Source organism: Cavia porcellus, unplaced genomic scaffold, assembly GCF_034190915.1.
Source record: "Cavia porcellus strain 051 isolate PalLab524CR breed Dunkin Hartley unplaced genomic scaffold, mCavPor4.1 scaffold_6, whole genome shotgun sequence".
Lineage (NCBI taxonomy): Eukaryota > Metazoa > Chordata > Mammalia > Rodentia > Caviidae > Cavia > Cavia porcellus.
Genome location: NW_026947489.1, coordinates 56,455,419 through 56,471,270, shown reverse-complemented (window position 1 = coordinate 56,471,270; position 15,852 = coordinate 56,455,419). Strand labels below are relative to the sequence as shown.

At 51.0% G+C, this 15,852-nt stretch overlaps 3 protein-coding genes and 1 long non-coding RNA gene across 4 annotated transcripts in view; 1 reads left to right on the top strand and 3 right to left on the bottom strand.

Annotated features, from left to right (window-relative positions):
* The window catches only part of Repin1 (replication initiator 1), a 39,227-nt gene extending 37,772 nt beyond the window's left edge, over positions 1 to 1,455 (bottom strand). Inside the window, exon 1 of the mRNA XM_063250714.1 lies at positions 1,438 to 1,455. The gene's annotated coding sequence lies outside the window, so the exon portion shown is untranslated. The remainder of the gene's footprint in view (positions 1 to 1,437) is intronic.
* Znf775 (zinc finger protein 775) overlaps positions 1 to 1,559 on the bottom strand; it is a 57,764-nt gene extending 56,205 nt beyond the window's left edge. The window contains exon 1 of the mRNA XM_063250718.1: positions 1,438 to 1,559. The gene's annotated coding sequence lies outside the window, so the exon portion shown is untranslated. The remainder of the gene's footprint in view (positions 1 to 1,437) is intronic.
* Positions 1,560 to 2,097: 538 nt separating this feature from the next.
* On the top strand, positions 2,098 to 6,746 carry LOC134476453 (uncharacterized). Its single transcript, XR_010048124.1, has 2 exons — positions 2,098 to 2,224; positions 2,473 to 6,746. It is a non-coding gene; the product is annotated as an uncharacterized LOC134476453 (long non-coding RNA).
* Atp6v0e2 (ATPase H+ transporting V0 subunit e2) lies at positions 5,878 to 10,979 on the bottom strand. The gene is made up of 4 exons (XM_003469763.5): positions 10,771 to 10,979; positions 9,464 to 9,511; positions 7,644 to 7,759; positions 5,878 to 7,171 (listed from the first exon to the last, which is right to left on the bottom strand). The coding sequence occupies exons 1-3, from the start codon at positions 10,965 to 10,967 to the stop codon at positions 7,666 to 7,668; spliced, it is 339 nt and encodes a 112-aa protein (XP_003469811.2). The 5' UTR covers positions 10,968 to 10,979; the 3' UTR covers positions 5,878 to 7,171; positions 7,644 to 7,665.
* Between the last annotated feature and the right edge of the window lie 4,873 nt (positions 10,980 to 15,852).

Sequence of the window (15,852 nt, the reverse complement as noted above, 5' to 3'; positions counted from 1 at the left end):
AGAACTGATCTGTGGGGGGAGGGGGCACAAGGGAGGAGAAAGGGAGCAGCCTTGGGCAGAGGGCCAGGCAACTTCAGAGAGGAGGAGCCTCAGCATTTACCTGCACCTAGGCTCAATGAATTATACTTTCTCCTGCCCACTCTCTCCAGTCCTTTCTAGCACATGCCCAGAGGGGAAAGGTGACTGTTTCTCTCTCACATCTTTCCCAGTTTTTCTCTTTTTTGTACTGGGAATGAACCCAGAGCCCTTGTACTGAGGTTTTTAAATCTTGTAACAAGGTCTTACTAACTTGCCCACGCTGAACTCAAACTTATGATCCTCCTGCCTCAGTCTCCCAGGATACTACCACACTCTCAAGTCTTACTCTCACAGGCCCAAGTACGCTTCCCTCTTCTCTCACTAGAGCACGGGGAGAGGAAGGAGTGGTGGTTCCTTCACCCAGTTCCCGGGGGACCCTCCCTGGCCTCCCTCCACTGAGACTGAACCCAGGGCCTTCTCACTGAGCTGCAACTCCAGCCTTGTATTTTCATGTCATTCTGAGACAGACTCTCAGGAAATGACTAAATTGCAAGCTGGGCTCCAACTGCTGATCCATCCTCCTGCCTCAGCCTCTCAGGGCAGGAATTAAAGAAATGCGTCACCACAACCGGTTCTCCCAGCGGATTTTAAAACACATGGTTGGCTCTCAAATCTTGGGTTTGTCCTTACCCCCTGCAACTGGAAGTGATGAAAAAGAGGAGAGAAATGTGAGGAAGAAAAAAAAAAAAACAGACCCATGCAACTCTGGCTATTTAGAAAACATGGGGAGCGAAACATGGTGGCGCACACCTGTGATCTCAGTACTTTAGGAGGTTGAGGTAAGAAGTCTGCAAGCTAAAGCCCAGACTGGAGAACTCAGCAATTTAGGCGACCCGGTCTCCAAAAAGAGGTGCTGGGGGTGTAGTCCAGTTCTAAGGCTCTAGGTCCACCTTCCCGCAAGGGGGTGTTTGAAATAATAAGTCAGCATCATCAGAGCTCACGTTAAGCAACAGTGTCATAAAGGAGACCCCACTAGCAGAATGCGCTATGCTTTCCCAGGAGGTCAGGATAGTCTGGGACTCGAAGCAAGCGTGGGATCCAGCGCCGGCCTACACGGGCTGCAATTCGGGGTTTGCTACCCACCGCGGCGCCTGTGCACTGCGTGTGCGGGAACAAAGGCAGCGCCACCTCACAGTCCTGTCGCGGCTGGGGGCTCTGTTTGCTGCAGACTCGGGGCGGTTCCCGGTGCCGAGGAAGCCAAGGCCCAGCGCTGGCGGTCCCGGGGGTTCCCGCCTCTCCGGAGGGACGTGAGGAGGGCAGGTGAGCGACAAGGGCGCCACGCAGAGCCATGTGAGGGCGGCGTGGGTCCAGCAGCCGCTGCCTGCAAAGTAGGGGCCGCCACGCGCCTCCTCAGCTCACCTTAGGCCAGGTGCAGACAACGATCCCACGCAGCGTCTCCGCATCCAGCCCGCCGGGCCTCAGGAGCCAACCGATGGGCAGGGGGAGGGGCCGCTCCCGGAAGTGACGGTGCACGCGCGGGCTGCTGGGGGTTGTGTCTCTGGGTGCATCCGTCCAAAGTTGCAAAACCTGGGGCGAGCCTCAGTGCGCAGGCGCAGGCCGCCGCGCCCGGAAATGAAAGCGCTTCGCGCAGGAAGTGGTGATGATTGGCCGAAGGGGTTTTTGTTGTTTTCTTTTTGGTTCCGTAAGTGGAACTCATGACCTAGCGCTTGCCCGGCAGGCGCTTGGCAGCTGAGCTATATCCCCGGCAGTCTCTTGTTTCCGTTTTGCAATACTGGAACCCAGCCCCTTCGCACTGAGCTATGTCCCAGCCCTTTTTTGATTTTGAGACAGAGTCGAGCAGAATCGCTCAGTTATCCAGCCTGGACTCATTCTGCCTGTCTCAGCTTCCAGGAGTGCTGGGATGACTGGCTACGAGGGGAGGCAGTTTTTGTTATGGGGCTTCCTTGGAGATCTTGGCTCCTTACTGATGGTCCACCTGCTGGAACTGGTACCCACTCATACCTAGCACCCCCAAAAGCCTGGATGCATCTTTCTCCCTGCAGTGTCCCCCTGGAAAAACCAAATGAAAGGCCGAGGGCAACGCTTAGGAGCCCAGTTGTCCCCCCAGTGTTTCTCTGCTTCCTTCGCAGGGAGTAAGTTTGGAAGTCGCTGAGGTCCAGATACTACAGCAGCGGTTGCCGAAAGCGTAAGTGTGTCTTCCGCGGGGACCGGTTCAGGATGAATGAAGACACTTGGTGCTATGACAACTGGTAGGAGCTATGCTGACATCTGGTGGGCAGAGGTCAAAGGTGCTGGTAAATTATCCAGCCTGCGCTGTCATCTTGTCCCTAGAGCCTCAGCACGAGGCCTTGTCAGCTTGTTTAAAATGCACAGGCCAGCCCTATCTGTGAGATTAACCCTGTAGGGTATGGCATGGGACCCATGGTCTTACAGGTGCCCATGCTGCACACTGACCAACACCATGACGATAGCCCAAGTGAGGAAGAGGAAGTGTGATTCTCACCAGCCCCAGCACCTATGTTGCCTGGCTACCCAGGACTCACCCCAATACTGCTCCCAAGGGGAGTCTTGCTCTAGACCCTGAAGTTCTGGCCTGATAGGCCCACCTTTGGGCCCAGAGTGCCATGGGTTCTTGTACTATTTTTTTTAATTTTTATTTTTTAAATTGATAAAATTGTAATATTTATCACGTACAGCATGCTGTCTTGAAATATGTGTACAAGCTTTGGTACATGCCTGTAATCCTAGCCAGCACCCAGGAGGCTGAGGCAGAAAAGATCACTGCCAGTTTGAAGCTGCCCTTGGTACACAGTGAGTTCAAGGCCAGCCTTAAGTAGATAGTGAGATCCTATCTCAAAATAGTATAGCAAAATGGGTGAGTGAAGCTAACATGTATATTATCTCACCTTTTTTTTGTGGTGACAACCACTAAAATCTACTCACTAATATGTTAGCGTTGCAACACCATCACTGTGTCATTCCCTCATGTCTTATTTTTTTGATACCAGGGATTGAACTCACAACCTCACACTTGCCATAGGTGCTTATGCTGCTGAGCTAAATCTCTGGCCCTCCTCGTGTTGCGCGCGTGTGTGTGCACACGTGCATCTTCCTGGCATCTTAGTGGAGTGTTGTGTCCTTTGACATCTGTCTCCCCAGTGAGTAATTCTTAGATTTGTTAACCAGAGTGTGGCTGAGCTCACACAGGACTTTGGCCCATGGCCCTTGCTGTTTTGTTATAAGCTGAGCAAACCTGGTGGCTCCTAATGGATTTTGTCCCTGGAAACCACAAGTTCTAATAAACCGATGGTGGCTTTCAGCACACGGGGAGATTACTGTGAGAGGGGACCTCTGCCATGGGGTTTCATGCCCAATAATTCCAATCATCTTGTTTCTGTGCAAAGCAAACAAAAGCACCCAAGGGTCTCACTCTGGGGCTCTGTGGGGAGAGGAACAGATTTGCCTCTCCCTGGTGAGAACCTTGAGAATGGGTGTTCCTGTCACCAGGGTCTGCCAGATCTCTCTGAGATTATGAAACAGGAAAAGTTCAAGGGCAATGGTGGGGAAGCCTAGAACCACAGCATGTAAAGTTGCAGGGTGCTTCAGTATTTTTCCTGTGATTTGCCTGGAACTTAGCAATTGCTCTATGGTAACTATAGAGCATGACATATCTTTGGAGAACATTTCATCTAGGCACTGCAGCTCTCAAGACTGGGATCGCCTGCCTCAGCCCAAAACCTTGCCCCCAGGGTGACAAGAATTGAACTCTTCCTCTGTGCCTGTGCTGCCCTCTGCAGGCCGTACACTTCGTATGCAGCCTGGTTTTACTTGGTTACTTGCTCATGGGCTTTGTCCAGGACTCAGCGGTTTCCAAGGCTGCGTTTCACTCTGCCATTTGGTATGGCTCAGGGGTACCTATGCTCGGCCACTGCCCGTTTGTAGAGATCTCAGGTGTTGGAAGCCTTCCTCTGAAATGTCCTCAGCTGGAGCATGGGGCCTTTTCTCCTAGTCTTTGAGGGGACAGAATCCCAGTCAGTGAGCAGATAGAGCTGACCCCGTGTCTCTTTAATGTTCATCAACCCTTTGTCATTTTGTACTTCCTGATCTGACCTGAACCCGTCATTCACCTCCCTGCTGTCACCCTGATTCTCCTTGTCAAATATCCTCTCAACCTCTGAAAATCCTCCAAGGGAGCTCAACTCTTTTCCTCACCATCAGTAGTTACTAAGATTGTTTGGTAGCCTTAACTGCGCCCCAGCTTTTTCTATCCTTGACCAAACCTGCTGGCACCTGCGCAGTTCTGCTTGGGAAAGCCCAGGATGCAAATCAGTTTTCCCCAAGGAATTGGGAGGTCCGGACAGGTCAGAGTGCAGTGGACAGCAGCTCTCAGCCCTCCCAGCCTTCCAGGACTGGCTGTGCTGATGTTTATGACCTTGAGTACAGTGGCACCTCAGTACTCTTCATTAACTTGTCCCTGGAAGTAAGACAAGTTCCAAATAAATTGCTTTAGCTAAAAAGGCAATCAACATCCACAAGTTCTATCTGGTGCATGGAGTACCAAACAAAGAACATGATTGGATGAAATTTCCCCTACCAAAAAAAAGCTTCCAGTACCAAATTGGAATTTGAAAGCAATGAGTAGTAAGGTCTGACTGTGCCTTTGTGTGCAGGACAAAGCTTTTTGTACTGGTTTCAGATTCACTTGTTTGGTCTGAATGGCCCAATCTGGACCTCAGAGAAAGCAACTACCCTAGATCCCCGCCTCTCTCCCCATAGCTCCCCACCTATGTCTCCAGGACCCGTGAAAATGTCTATTTCCTTCTCTGTCTCCTCATCATTGAAGAGCCTCTCCACCATAAAGGTTCCAAATTAAATAAAAGCAATGGCTGCACCAGAAGAAGAGCCGGGAAACCACAGGGCCAGCCTGGAGCAGTCCAAAGTGCCCAGGTGCAGGAAGCAGCTCTGCAGGACTTCACCTCCAGGAAAGAGGCTGCCTGTGCTTCCATGGGGAATCTAGCAACACACATGTCGCGGAAGTGTCAAGACACCCCAACAACGCAACACCAACAATCCAGCATCCAGAGAACAGGAAATGGGTGGAGGGAAGCAGCCCTCTGCAAGGAACTATCTCTGTGCCCAAGCCCAGGTCAAAAAGGATCCTGAACATCCCAGACCTGAGGTGCCAGTTTTGGACACATAGCACTTTTTAGCCTTTTATGAGCTGGGCATGGTGGCACACACCTGTGATCCTAGCACTCTGGGCAGCAGAGGCAGGAGGACTGTAACTTCAAGTACAGCCTAGGGAGCTTAATGAGACACATTCTCAAAATTTTAAAAAAAGGACAGGGGATGTAGCTTAGTGTGAAGGCCCTTGGTTCAATCCCCAGGACCACAAAAACCAAAAACTAAATGCTTTGTGGCTCCCTACTGCTCCATGGATCAACCTAAGCCCCTCAACCAGGTCCAGGTCATCAGCCATTGGTCCTATCTCACTTCTCCCCAGTTTCACTCCAATGCAGCAGACATCAACCCTTGGAGGTCTAGAATGAGGCCACTTCAGACATGGGACCTGCTTTATTGCATGACTGGGAGCTGCCCCTCCATCATCTAGGACACAGAGTGGTCATCCAGGTTCCATTTAGCCATCTTCCTCCTGTTCTTGGGCCAAACTCAGGACATATAGCAAGACCCAGGTCTCAGGAAATCGTGGTCCTCAGAGTTTATCTCTTGGAAATGTAGCTTCAAAGGCATCAGCTGCAAGTACCCTTTCCTGTCCCCGATCCACCCACGAAGAACTGGAAATCAGATGGCAGCTAGCAGATTGAACTGAGGCCAGGGTTTGCCCACCAAACGGTTATTTATTAGATATGGATCAGTTTTTTCAGTACCAGGCATGCTTGCCACCTCCACCCCACAGAAAGGTTGTGGAGGGGAGGAGAAAGAGGGATGAGGGGAGGGGCTGTGTCCATGCACAACCACAAGCCGAGTGGCCAGCAGTCCAGAGCTGAGAAATCTAGGTCAGACACATCAGCTGCTCCAAAACGAAGGCCACCACAAATGCAAGGGGCACTAAATAAATATTTAGTAGGGCCAGGAACCAGGCAAGGTGGGTGAACTCTCCTAACAGCTCTCGGTACTTGGGCAAGAATTGCTGTCCCTGTTCTGTCTCCTGGAGGAGCACAGGCACAGGCTGGAGGGTCCCAGGTTCCCTGGTATGACCTGTACTGCTCTCTCTCTCTGTGTCCCCCACACAGTGCCTTGCTGGGAATAGGCCCAGCCTTGGGAGCCAACGGGCCCTAGTGCCCCAGTACCACTCAGTGTCACCTGCCTCTCATCCTCCAGCTCTGGTCACTTAGATGCTGCTCTGTGGGGTTTTGAGGAATATGTTTCCCAACCAGGATAGGAGGGGGACAGCCACACGCAGCTTGACAGGCTCCAAGGAGGGGTCAGAACTTGACAGGTCCAAGGAGGGATAGAAAGAAGGCAGGACAGAATATTCCCAAAGAGACACAATTGCTCTGGCAAGTCATCAAGGGTCCTCACAGCTACAAAGATCAAGAGCTAGGTTTTGGGGCCGGGTTTATAGCTCAGTGGCACAGTGCCTGCCTAGCAAGCACAAGGTTCTGAGTTTGATTACACACACACACACACACACACACACACACACACACACACACAAATCTAGGTTTCAGTCTTAGCCCAAAGCACTAATGATGTATGAGTGTTTCTCTGAGACATTTTTTCAGAAATTTCACATCTCATCTTGACAGCAATGGGCACCTCACAGCTAGTGGGGACAGACCTTACCCTGGGGTCATGGCCAAGGACCCTGCCTTCACCTGTGCCACACCTCTGAGATGGATCCTACCTGGACCAGCTGTTCCCAGGACCTGCTTGGGCAGGAAAGAGAGGAAACCCCAGGGATATCCTGGCTCCAGCCTGGCTCTGGGCTCAGGGCTTTCAGACCCAATTGACCAAGAGGAGAGGGTATCCTGGAACCCACTGGGCCCTGGGCATGTGGACTCTGAGGTGCAAACACAGGGGAACACAGAGGAACCAGGACAGCTGTGGGGAAGGTGAGATGAAAGTCACCAGAGAAGTCGAGCCAGGGTCACTCAGAACACTGGTACACCTGAAAGGCATATGGCATTATGGTTACCGTTTTGTTGTGGGGACCCGTATCCCCTCCCTGGAAACCCACCTCAGCCCTGCCCTGGTCACTCAGCAAACCCTCACTGTCCCTCTCTTCAGGCTGCTGTCACCCAGCACAGATTCAGTTTCCCTGCCACCCTGTAGCTTGGGAATCACAATCCCACAGTGACCTGTGTGTGACATGCTTCTGGAAGAAGCCTTGTGAGGGCACAGACAAAGGTACCCTGGGGGTTGGCATGGTACAGGCAGAGAGCCACACATCAGCCTTTTTGGCTTTGCAAAATACGAAGCCTGAGTCCAACTGAGAGCTATCCCGTGGCTCTGCCTTTTTTTTTGGCACCAGGGATTGAACTCAGAACCTTGTGCTTACCAGATAAGCACTTGAGCTACTGAGCTAAGTCCCTGGCCCAGCTCTGCCTTTCTTTGCTCCCCACCCACCATCCCAATGGTACCTGGGGCCACACGCAGTGCCGGTCACTCCCACAGAAAGCGCACGTACCAGATGGTCTCATTCTTCAGCTGGGGCCCGAACAGGGGGTTCAGTTGGGCCAGGATAGCAATGAGCCAGCTGCCAGGGACAGCAGTGTGAGGGGTATCAGTGGAGTCACAGAAGGAATCCACACCCATGCTAAGGGAGGCCTTGGTCTCTTTTCTGCCTGCTTCTCAGGGAGCACCAGTCAAACTGCAGGTGGCAGGGCCAAGTGTCCTCTGAGCCAAGAAGGGACCCATGAAACTACCTACACCCCAGCAAATGTGAGGCAGTGGCCCATGGTTTGTGGGTGTGGGTTTGATTTGTAAGGTCCCTGAGTTAGGATTAGGGCTGGGATTAGAGGCAGCCTACAAGGTCAGGGCCCACTCCCACCAGAGCCTGTGTATTCTCTGGTCCAGCGCTCCCTGGTCTCTGTGCACCTTGAGCTCCCTAAGTCACACGCTAGCCCCAGACCTCTTTCTTCCTTTATTATTTATTTATTATTGCAGTATTAGGGATTGAACCTCAGGGCCTTTGCACTAAGCTACATCCCTTAGCCCTTTAAGTTTTTTTTTTTTTTAATTTTGAGACAGGGTCTCACTAGATGGCTAAATTGCTTGGGCTCGACACAAACTTGTGATCTTCCTGCCACAGCACCCCCAAAAAGCTGAGATCACAAGCATGTGCCACCAACTTTATAACCATGTTTTAAAGAATGAGCATCCCATCACTTCTTCTGTCTTGCCTGCGTTGTTCTGAATTAAGAGCACCCACATATGCCTATAAAAGTAATGTATAAGACACAGGAAGAGAAAATTCTGCAGGCTTAACATGATTTGAGCTGCAGTGAGAGAGGATGTCCTCAAAACTGGAACTTTGCCAGGCATGGTGGTGCATGCCTAGAATCCCAGCACTCAGGAGGCTGAGGCAGGAGGATCACTGCAAGTTCAAGGCCAATCTGCACCACATAGTGAGTTCAGGGCCAGTCTCAACTACATAGTGAGACTCTGTCTCAGAAAGCCAAACCAAACCAAGACAAAAAACCTGGAATTTGAGCTTCCCTTGATTTGGCAGCCGGGGCGATTTAAACCAAGAGCAATGTAACTGCAGTGTAACTGGGCTGGATGGAGGGGGTGTCTTCCTGTTTTTGTAAAGACCAAACAGTTCCTGGGACCGGTGTAGCTATTAAGGAAATGGAAACTGAGTCCTCTGGAACTGTGCCTTAGAATGGATTTTTTGTATCCCCAAGATACCTTTCCAAGCACAAATGTTTCTCTCTCCAAATGGTTCTAAACTGGCTGCATTCAGTGCCTGGGAACGCTCACCAAAAGATTCCTGCTGGGCACAGTGGCTCCCACCTGTAATTCCTGCAGTCTGGGATCCTGAAGCAGGAGGATCACAAGTTCAAGCCCAACCTGGGCAATTTAGTGTAAGACTCTATCTCAAAGTTAGAAAAAAAAAATTTTTAAAGGAGGCTGGGATGTAGTTCAGTGCAAAGGCCCTGGGTTCAATCCTTAGTATGGCAAACAAACAAACAAAATGAAAAACAAACAAAAAACAGATTCCTAAATGCAAGCGTGACATCTGGGATCTACTGCGTATAGGGTGAAGCCCAAAAGCTAGAGCTAAACAATCTGTCTAGGTTCTTCTGATGCTCAGTCGGGTTGACTAGGCAACTCTTTCATCTCACAGGTGGAATTTGCACCTCTGGGTTAGTATAAAGCTCACACAGCAGACATGTGGGCCACAGAGCCAAAGTCAGGAGGGCGGGCAGAGGACAAAGCTGGCAAAGGCAGTACTCACAAGAGGTAACAGCACACAGCAGTGGCAACCAGCATGGTGATGATCACCCTGCAAAAGAAGAGTACAGGTCAGAAGGCCCGGTCAGGGCTACAGAAACAGCTCTTGGCATCAGTTTTCCATAGACTCTCCTGATGCCCCCTGGACACAGGAGGCTGAGTACTACTCAGGGTGTGCAGTGCCACCTGGAGAAGAGAAGCTCTCAGTGTCACCTCTTGGGGAGGCCCACCCTGCCCACAAAAGTGACAGTGCCAATCCTGCCTTTATCTCCCTTCTCCATCACCCAACATTTCTCCATCTTACTGCAGATGGGAAAAGGTACTGCCCCAACATGGCACAACACTGTGGAGTGACCTCGAGTTCACTGGGCAACAAGGAAAACAATAGCCCAGAACACAGGGCAAGAATCAAGGAGACCATGAGCCATTTCTGAGGCTTGGCGATTGCAAGACAACAGTGTCCACTCGGAAAAGATGGAAGACAGAAGCTTAAACTACATCAGGAGCACCATAAAGAATTCACTAGGGTTGCAAGAGAAGTGAGGCTAAAATGCTTTACGAAGTGGTGTTGTGGGACCCATAAGCCCTGCAGATTTTTAAGAACAAATATGACATGGATCTCTCCAAGCAGCATCTAGCCAAAGCTTACATGCATCCACAGTGGCCTTCGACCTAAAGCACTTCAAGTTTGTGCTGAAGACTTGCTCCCTCTTTCACTATGACTCAGGGCTTGGGCCAGTCCTGGTTGGACACTGCGGGAGAGCATTTTGGACAAAGGGAGACTTATGGAAAAAGGGAGAGCATTTTATAACCAAAAATATGATAAGCAGATGCTAGGGCGTGTGCAGAAATCTGCCTGGGAACCTTCAAAAGTAACACCTGCTGAAAATGATCAAGTGCACAAAATGTGCCATGCACTGACGAGTGTTTTAAGCGCATTACTTGAATAATAACCCACTGAAGCCTTATGAGGCAGGCATTGGCATCATGCCCTTTTATTACGGAGAAACTGAGGCTCAAAGTCACACAGCTGGCGGGGGAGGGGAGGAGTGCACCAGCGCCCACCCCGCTCCTGTCTGGCTGCAGGAGCCAACGCCCCAGCCATCTGCATCTCCACAAAATCCCTGCTCCTAGTTTCAGTGTTTGTCCTTGTGCTTGGGCCTCCTTCCCGTTCCCTCATTGAACGCGACCCATGAGCGGTGACCTTGGGGAAGGCGACCTGGAGAGGCGTCCCCCGAGTGATGCTGGCGGTAGGACAGGGACAGGGAAAGAGGGGTCCGCAGGGAGCTAGGGCCTGCGCGCCTTCCTTACCCGCGGTTAGGTCCCTTTGGCACGAACCAGGGGCCGGCAATGCCGATGAGACCCCAGAACGTGGTGAAGACGATGACCGGAAGGGCAAAGGAGTGCGCCGTCATGGCCGAGGCCGGGATGCCCAGCGGGATGCAGGTAAGAGATGCAGGTGCTGCAGTACAGGTCCCTGTAGCGCAGGGGTCAGAGAGCATGCGCATTGGGAACCAAGCGCTGCTAGGCCAATCTCTGGCCTGGCGCACTGTCACTCAGAGACAGGGGGCGGGGCTTTTGGGGAGTCCACTGGTTGATTGCCTGAGTGAGGTTACGCCCCTCTCAGGAGGCTGGAAGTGCGGCCACAGGCGCAGTGATCGGATCTGAGTTGGCGTTGAATGCTTTCGTGATCCTTCCTTAATCCCCAAGACTCGGGAGTTTAGGACCACTCAGAGTAATCCCTTACCGAGTCACTGTGAGCCAGGCTTCCCTAGAGCGCCCTACGTCTCGCCCACGTTCTCCCCACCCCGGGTGCCTGGGGTCTGGGATCCAATGTTGGGGAGGTGCGCGAGACTGCAGGGGCTTCTGTTAGACTGGGAGCGCAGTGAGAAGGGGTGAGGTTCGGCCAGGTGGGTCTAAATTCATTCAGAGCCCGATGACTGACAGGCGCTTGGGATCAGATCCTTGAGCGAAGCAGCTAAAATCCCTGCTGTTACAGATCAGTGGCTCCAGGAGGCAGCTGCAGGAACGGATGCTGCCCCCATCAGCCTTCCAGGCTTATTCCCTGAATTCAGTGGCTCCACGGCGTGGGAAACGGTGATCCTCGGCGTGATGCAGAAGGAAAATGCACCTGGCCTCTTACCAATTCCTATTTTCCAGAAGTAGGAGCCAGTCACCTGCACCCTCCCTACGTACTGGTTGAGACCACAGTATCCCTGCTTTTAACATATGAGGGGGGTGTGTGCGCGCGCTTTTTTTTTTTTTTTTTTTTAAACAAAGATACCTGGCTTGAGCTTCCATTATATCCGTGCGAGATGGAGGTAGGAAAGCAGGTACATAAAGGGCTTACGTGTAAAGTGCCATCCTGGCTTTCTAAGGGTGTCTAATCCAGTTAAAGAGTGATATGTTGTAAAACCATAATGCTGATCAGACTAGGGTAAGAGTCGCTATCAAAGTAGTCCCTATCCATCTTGAGACTTCAGAGGATGGAGAAATTAGGGAAGATTCCCTAGAGGAGGTGATGTTTTAACTGGATTGCAAAGAATGGTTAGCCTTCCATTAGCCTTCCAGGTAAGGGGATACTTGGCATGCATGAGATGGCATAAAACAGGCTGGTCCTACAGTCCTGCACCAGATCACCACTACAGTTTATGGCTGTAGGTCGAAAAGATCAATGTCTGAAGCAAGCACCTCCCCTCCTTGGTAAGTGGCTGTGGTGTGGCAGACTGCAGCCCTTCCAGGCGGAGAACCACCAGCAGCTCCTGAGATCCACACCATGTTGGAACTTAGGACGTTGGGAAACCAAGCAAGCAGCTCGCCTTCCTGGTAAGTGGCTGCAGTGTGGCAGACTGCGGCCTTTCCAGGGAGGAGAACCACCAGTGTCTTCTGAGATCCACACCATATTGGAACTCATGAAGCTGGGAAACCAAGCAACCAGCCTGCCTCCCTGCTAAGCAATAGTGAACCTACTGGTGCACTGCCTAGAGTCAAACATCCCACTTCCCCTTCTCCTGTCCCCCGTTAGCAAATGGGAACCAGAAATCTGAGCATCTCCTGGGAGGTTGACCATAGCAAATAAGGGGGGTTTCCTTCTACCATCTCTTTGAAGGCAAATACTTTTATTACTGTTTTGCTCTATTCTGATTAATGGTACTGCTCTATTCAATATTCTGTTTTGATAAGTTCTATAATGTTCTGTATTTCATTTTATTTTGATTGAAAGAACTATTGTAAAGATAACAAAATATACTGGTGATACCTATTACTGTTATCGCAGTAACCTGCTGTGAAGTTCTGTACTAATTTCACTGTACAATCTTAGTTGGCTTTATTCTGTCTTGATCTGTTGTATTTTACTACCTTCAAAATAAAATTTTAAAAAAAGATCAATGTCTCTGGACTGTTTCATAAAAACAGTTCTCCGTGTAAACAAGCATAAGTGTGTTTTCTGTTTGTCCCTTGCTCAGTTATAGCAGCTTGGTTTAGGTGACAAAGGGTTCTGCTCTGTCCCCAGTAGGTTCTGAGTTCTCATTTCTGTCCTGGTTTGCATTTGTTGTACGTCATCTGTTGGACCCCTCTTTTGAGGTCTGTGGTGCACAACAGGCTCAAAGCCATACGCTGGCCCCAGTCCAACCCCAGGAGTCTTGTCTGCACTCCAGCTCTGGCTGCTCCCCAGAATGTGACTTAATGATGTGGTGTGCCTGGGCTGCTGCTCCGATTCCAAGGGTAAATGTGCGCCTGATTTAGCAGATCCTTAAAATATAGTTCCTCCTCATCACATGTTGATTTCCTAAAGCTTTGTTTTTAGCTGAAAGAGATCTTAGAGGCTGAAGTAATCCATTCCCTTTGTGGGTGATAAACAGAAGTAAGTTGCCCAAGGCCACACAGTTCTGTAGTAAAAGAACTGGAATCCAGGCCCACATCATGCGCCTGCATCCAGGAGCTTGCATCCAGCCTGAGGACACTGCTTTCCAAGGCACAGTTGTGAGGCCGAGGCCATGTTGTCACGTCCCCTGTCCTTTGGCCCCTGAGGTGTCACCATGTACTCTCAACATGGGGGTTTCTGCCACAGCTCATAGGAGTGCTTTGGGCACATTGGCAAATTTCCCAGGCAATGGAGTCTTTCTGCTAGTAACACCTAAGTTTATCCTTCTATAGATTTGGGCATTAGTGAATTCCTAGGAAGGGCAGAAGCAAAAGGAGCCGCTGAGAAGTGCTCTAAAATGTCCCTGCATCTCCTCAGCAGGAAAAGCAGGAGTGCCAGGTCACTGGGAAGCTATAGCTACCCTCAGAGCCTTAGGAATGACCTAGATGCCTCTACAGACACAATCAACTCTGGATGTCTGTCTTTTGCATGTACTTAGGTTTAGGATGAATGAAGCTATGGCTCTCCATGGTGGCTCCCCACTACAACCAAAGCAGAGATGGTTTGCACATTTGAAGAAAAGCTCTAGGAGGATTCCCATAACCCTAACCCTAATCCTTAGCCAAGTAAGGCTCAAGGCAGTATGTCCTGCACTTGTCCAGAGCATGCAGTGAGCCTTGGTGACCTGTCTGGCTCTAATTGGCCCACAAATCAGCACCCTTCAACCTTCCTGTCCCTGCATCCCCCTCTCTTGTGGGAGTATAACACTCAGGAACTCTTGTGGTCTGTTCAGGCTGTTGGTTCATGTTTACTTGCACAAGGGTACACATTTAGCATTGACACATACCCCAACATGCTTCATCTCACAGGCCCCTAAATGCATAAGTTCTTTCCTGCAAACCTCCACTGTTCCCTCCCTGAATATCTCCAGGAAGAAGGAAGATAAAGGACGGGTGACGATGGTGGTGATGCTGGTGCTGGTACTGGTGGTTTGCAATGCTGGGTATTGAACCCAGGGCCTTCACACTGAGCTACGTCTCCAGCCATTTAAATTTTTTTTTAAATTCTGAGACAAACCTGAGTCACCCAGGCTGGGTTTGAACCTTCGATCCTCCTACCTCGGCCTCCCAGAGTGCTGAGATTACAGGCCTGCATCACCAAGCCCAGCTAAAGGATGGATTTTATGATGAAACTCAGCATGGAGAGATGAAGCAGAAGGGCCATCCTGGAATCTCATAGGTTGGCCTGTTTACCCTGGCTTGTCAAACCTGCAGTCAAGAGCAAAGGGTCAGGTACTACTGTCCACTGACCTTCACACAGGACACTGTGACACTTCCCATCTTGTGGGGAAGCTCCCCACGCTTGCTGTCTGGCAGCAGCTGCAGCAGGGGGTTACTAGCATGGCAATGAGAACCCAAACTCCCTGGCTGAGGAGCTGCAATGACAACAGCCAGAGTGACAGACACTTTTACCAGGACTCCAGGATGACAGTGTCCTCAGACCCACCAGGTCACTTGTCTGAGTTGGGATCTGAGCTACCCTTGGGTCTACCTGTGTCATCCACAGGATGCTGTCCTCACTCAGGTGATCTCACTAGGAATGTGGGATGAGAGTGACACTGAAAATGGTATGTCCTTGTCACTCAAATGACACCTGAGCTCCCTTTAGGAGGCTGAAGATAAACCTATGGAGGCAACTGGAAACCCCACCCAAATGGACCCTTAGGCTTCTGTGAGCTGAGCACCCCAGCATTGCTTCTGGAGGCGCTCAAGTCCTTCAAATTGTGCTGAAGTCACCCAGCCTGTACCAAGTGTGTGACTAGAACTTCAGGAGCCACATGGCCCCTAGCCATCTTTGGGGCAGTAGCTCTTGTAGTGTGACAAGGGCCTTCCATCCATGGGACCACAAATGGCAAGGGATATGAGATGTAAGAGGTGAGCATACCAACAGCATAGGGTTTCCTGCTGCCACATGGACCACGACCACGAGAAACCCTGCAGCTTCGTCTCCCAGGATGGCATCCATGTTGCATGGTATGTGCTTGCTCCCTGCAGATCTTGCAACCCTGAGAGCCCTTCTGCTGAAGCAATGGCAGAAACATGCCCAGAAGAGTCCCTAGCACCTGGCCTGACTGTGACAAAAGACTCAAAGGTGAGGCATCTCCAGGCATCCATTCCCAGGTGCACAGGTAAGTGGCTGTTTGGGTGCCAAGTGTGGCAGGAACTGTGGTCCCAGGCCCCTATGTTCCCAGGGCAGTCAGGGCTGCTGGTGCAGGAAGGACTTTGGGACTGGATGGTCATGCTGACCCTGCCTCAGTATTCCTGGCAGACCCTGCCTCAGTATTCCTGGCATCAGGGACTGGGGCATCTCCAGGAAGGGCCTGGTAGTTGCACGCACACACACACACACACACACACACACACACACACACACACACACGCAGAGATAAGAAAGGCAGGGTTACAGTATACATCGTGAGTCTCGGAGGAGGCAGCTTTGCTGCCTGCTAAGAGAAAAATGCCTCTTCA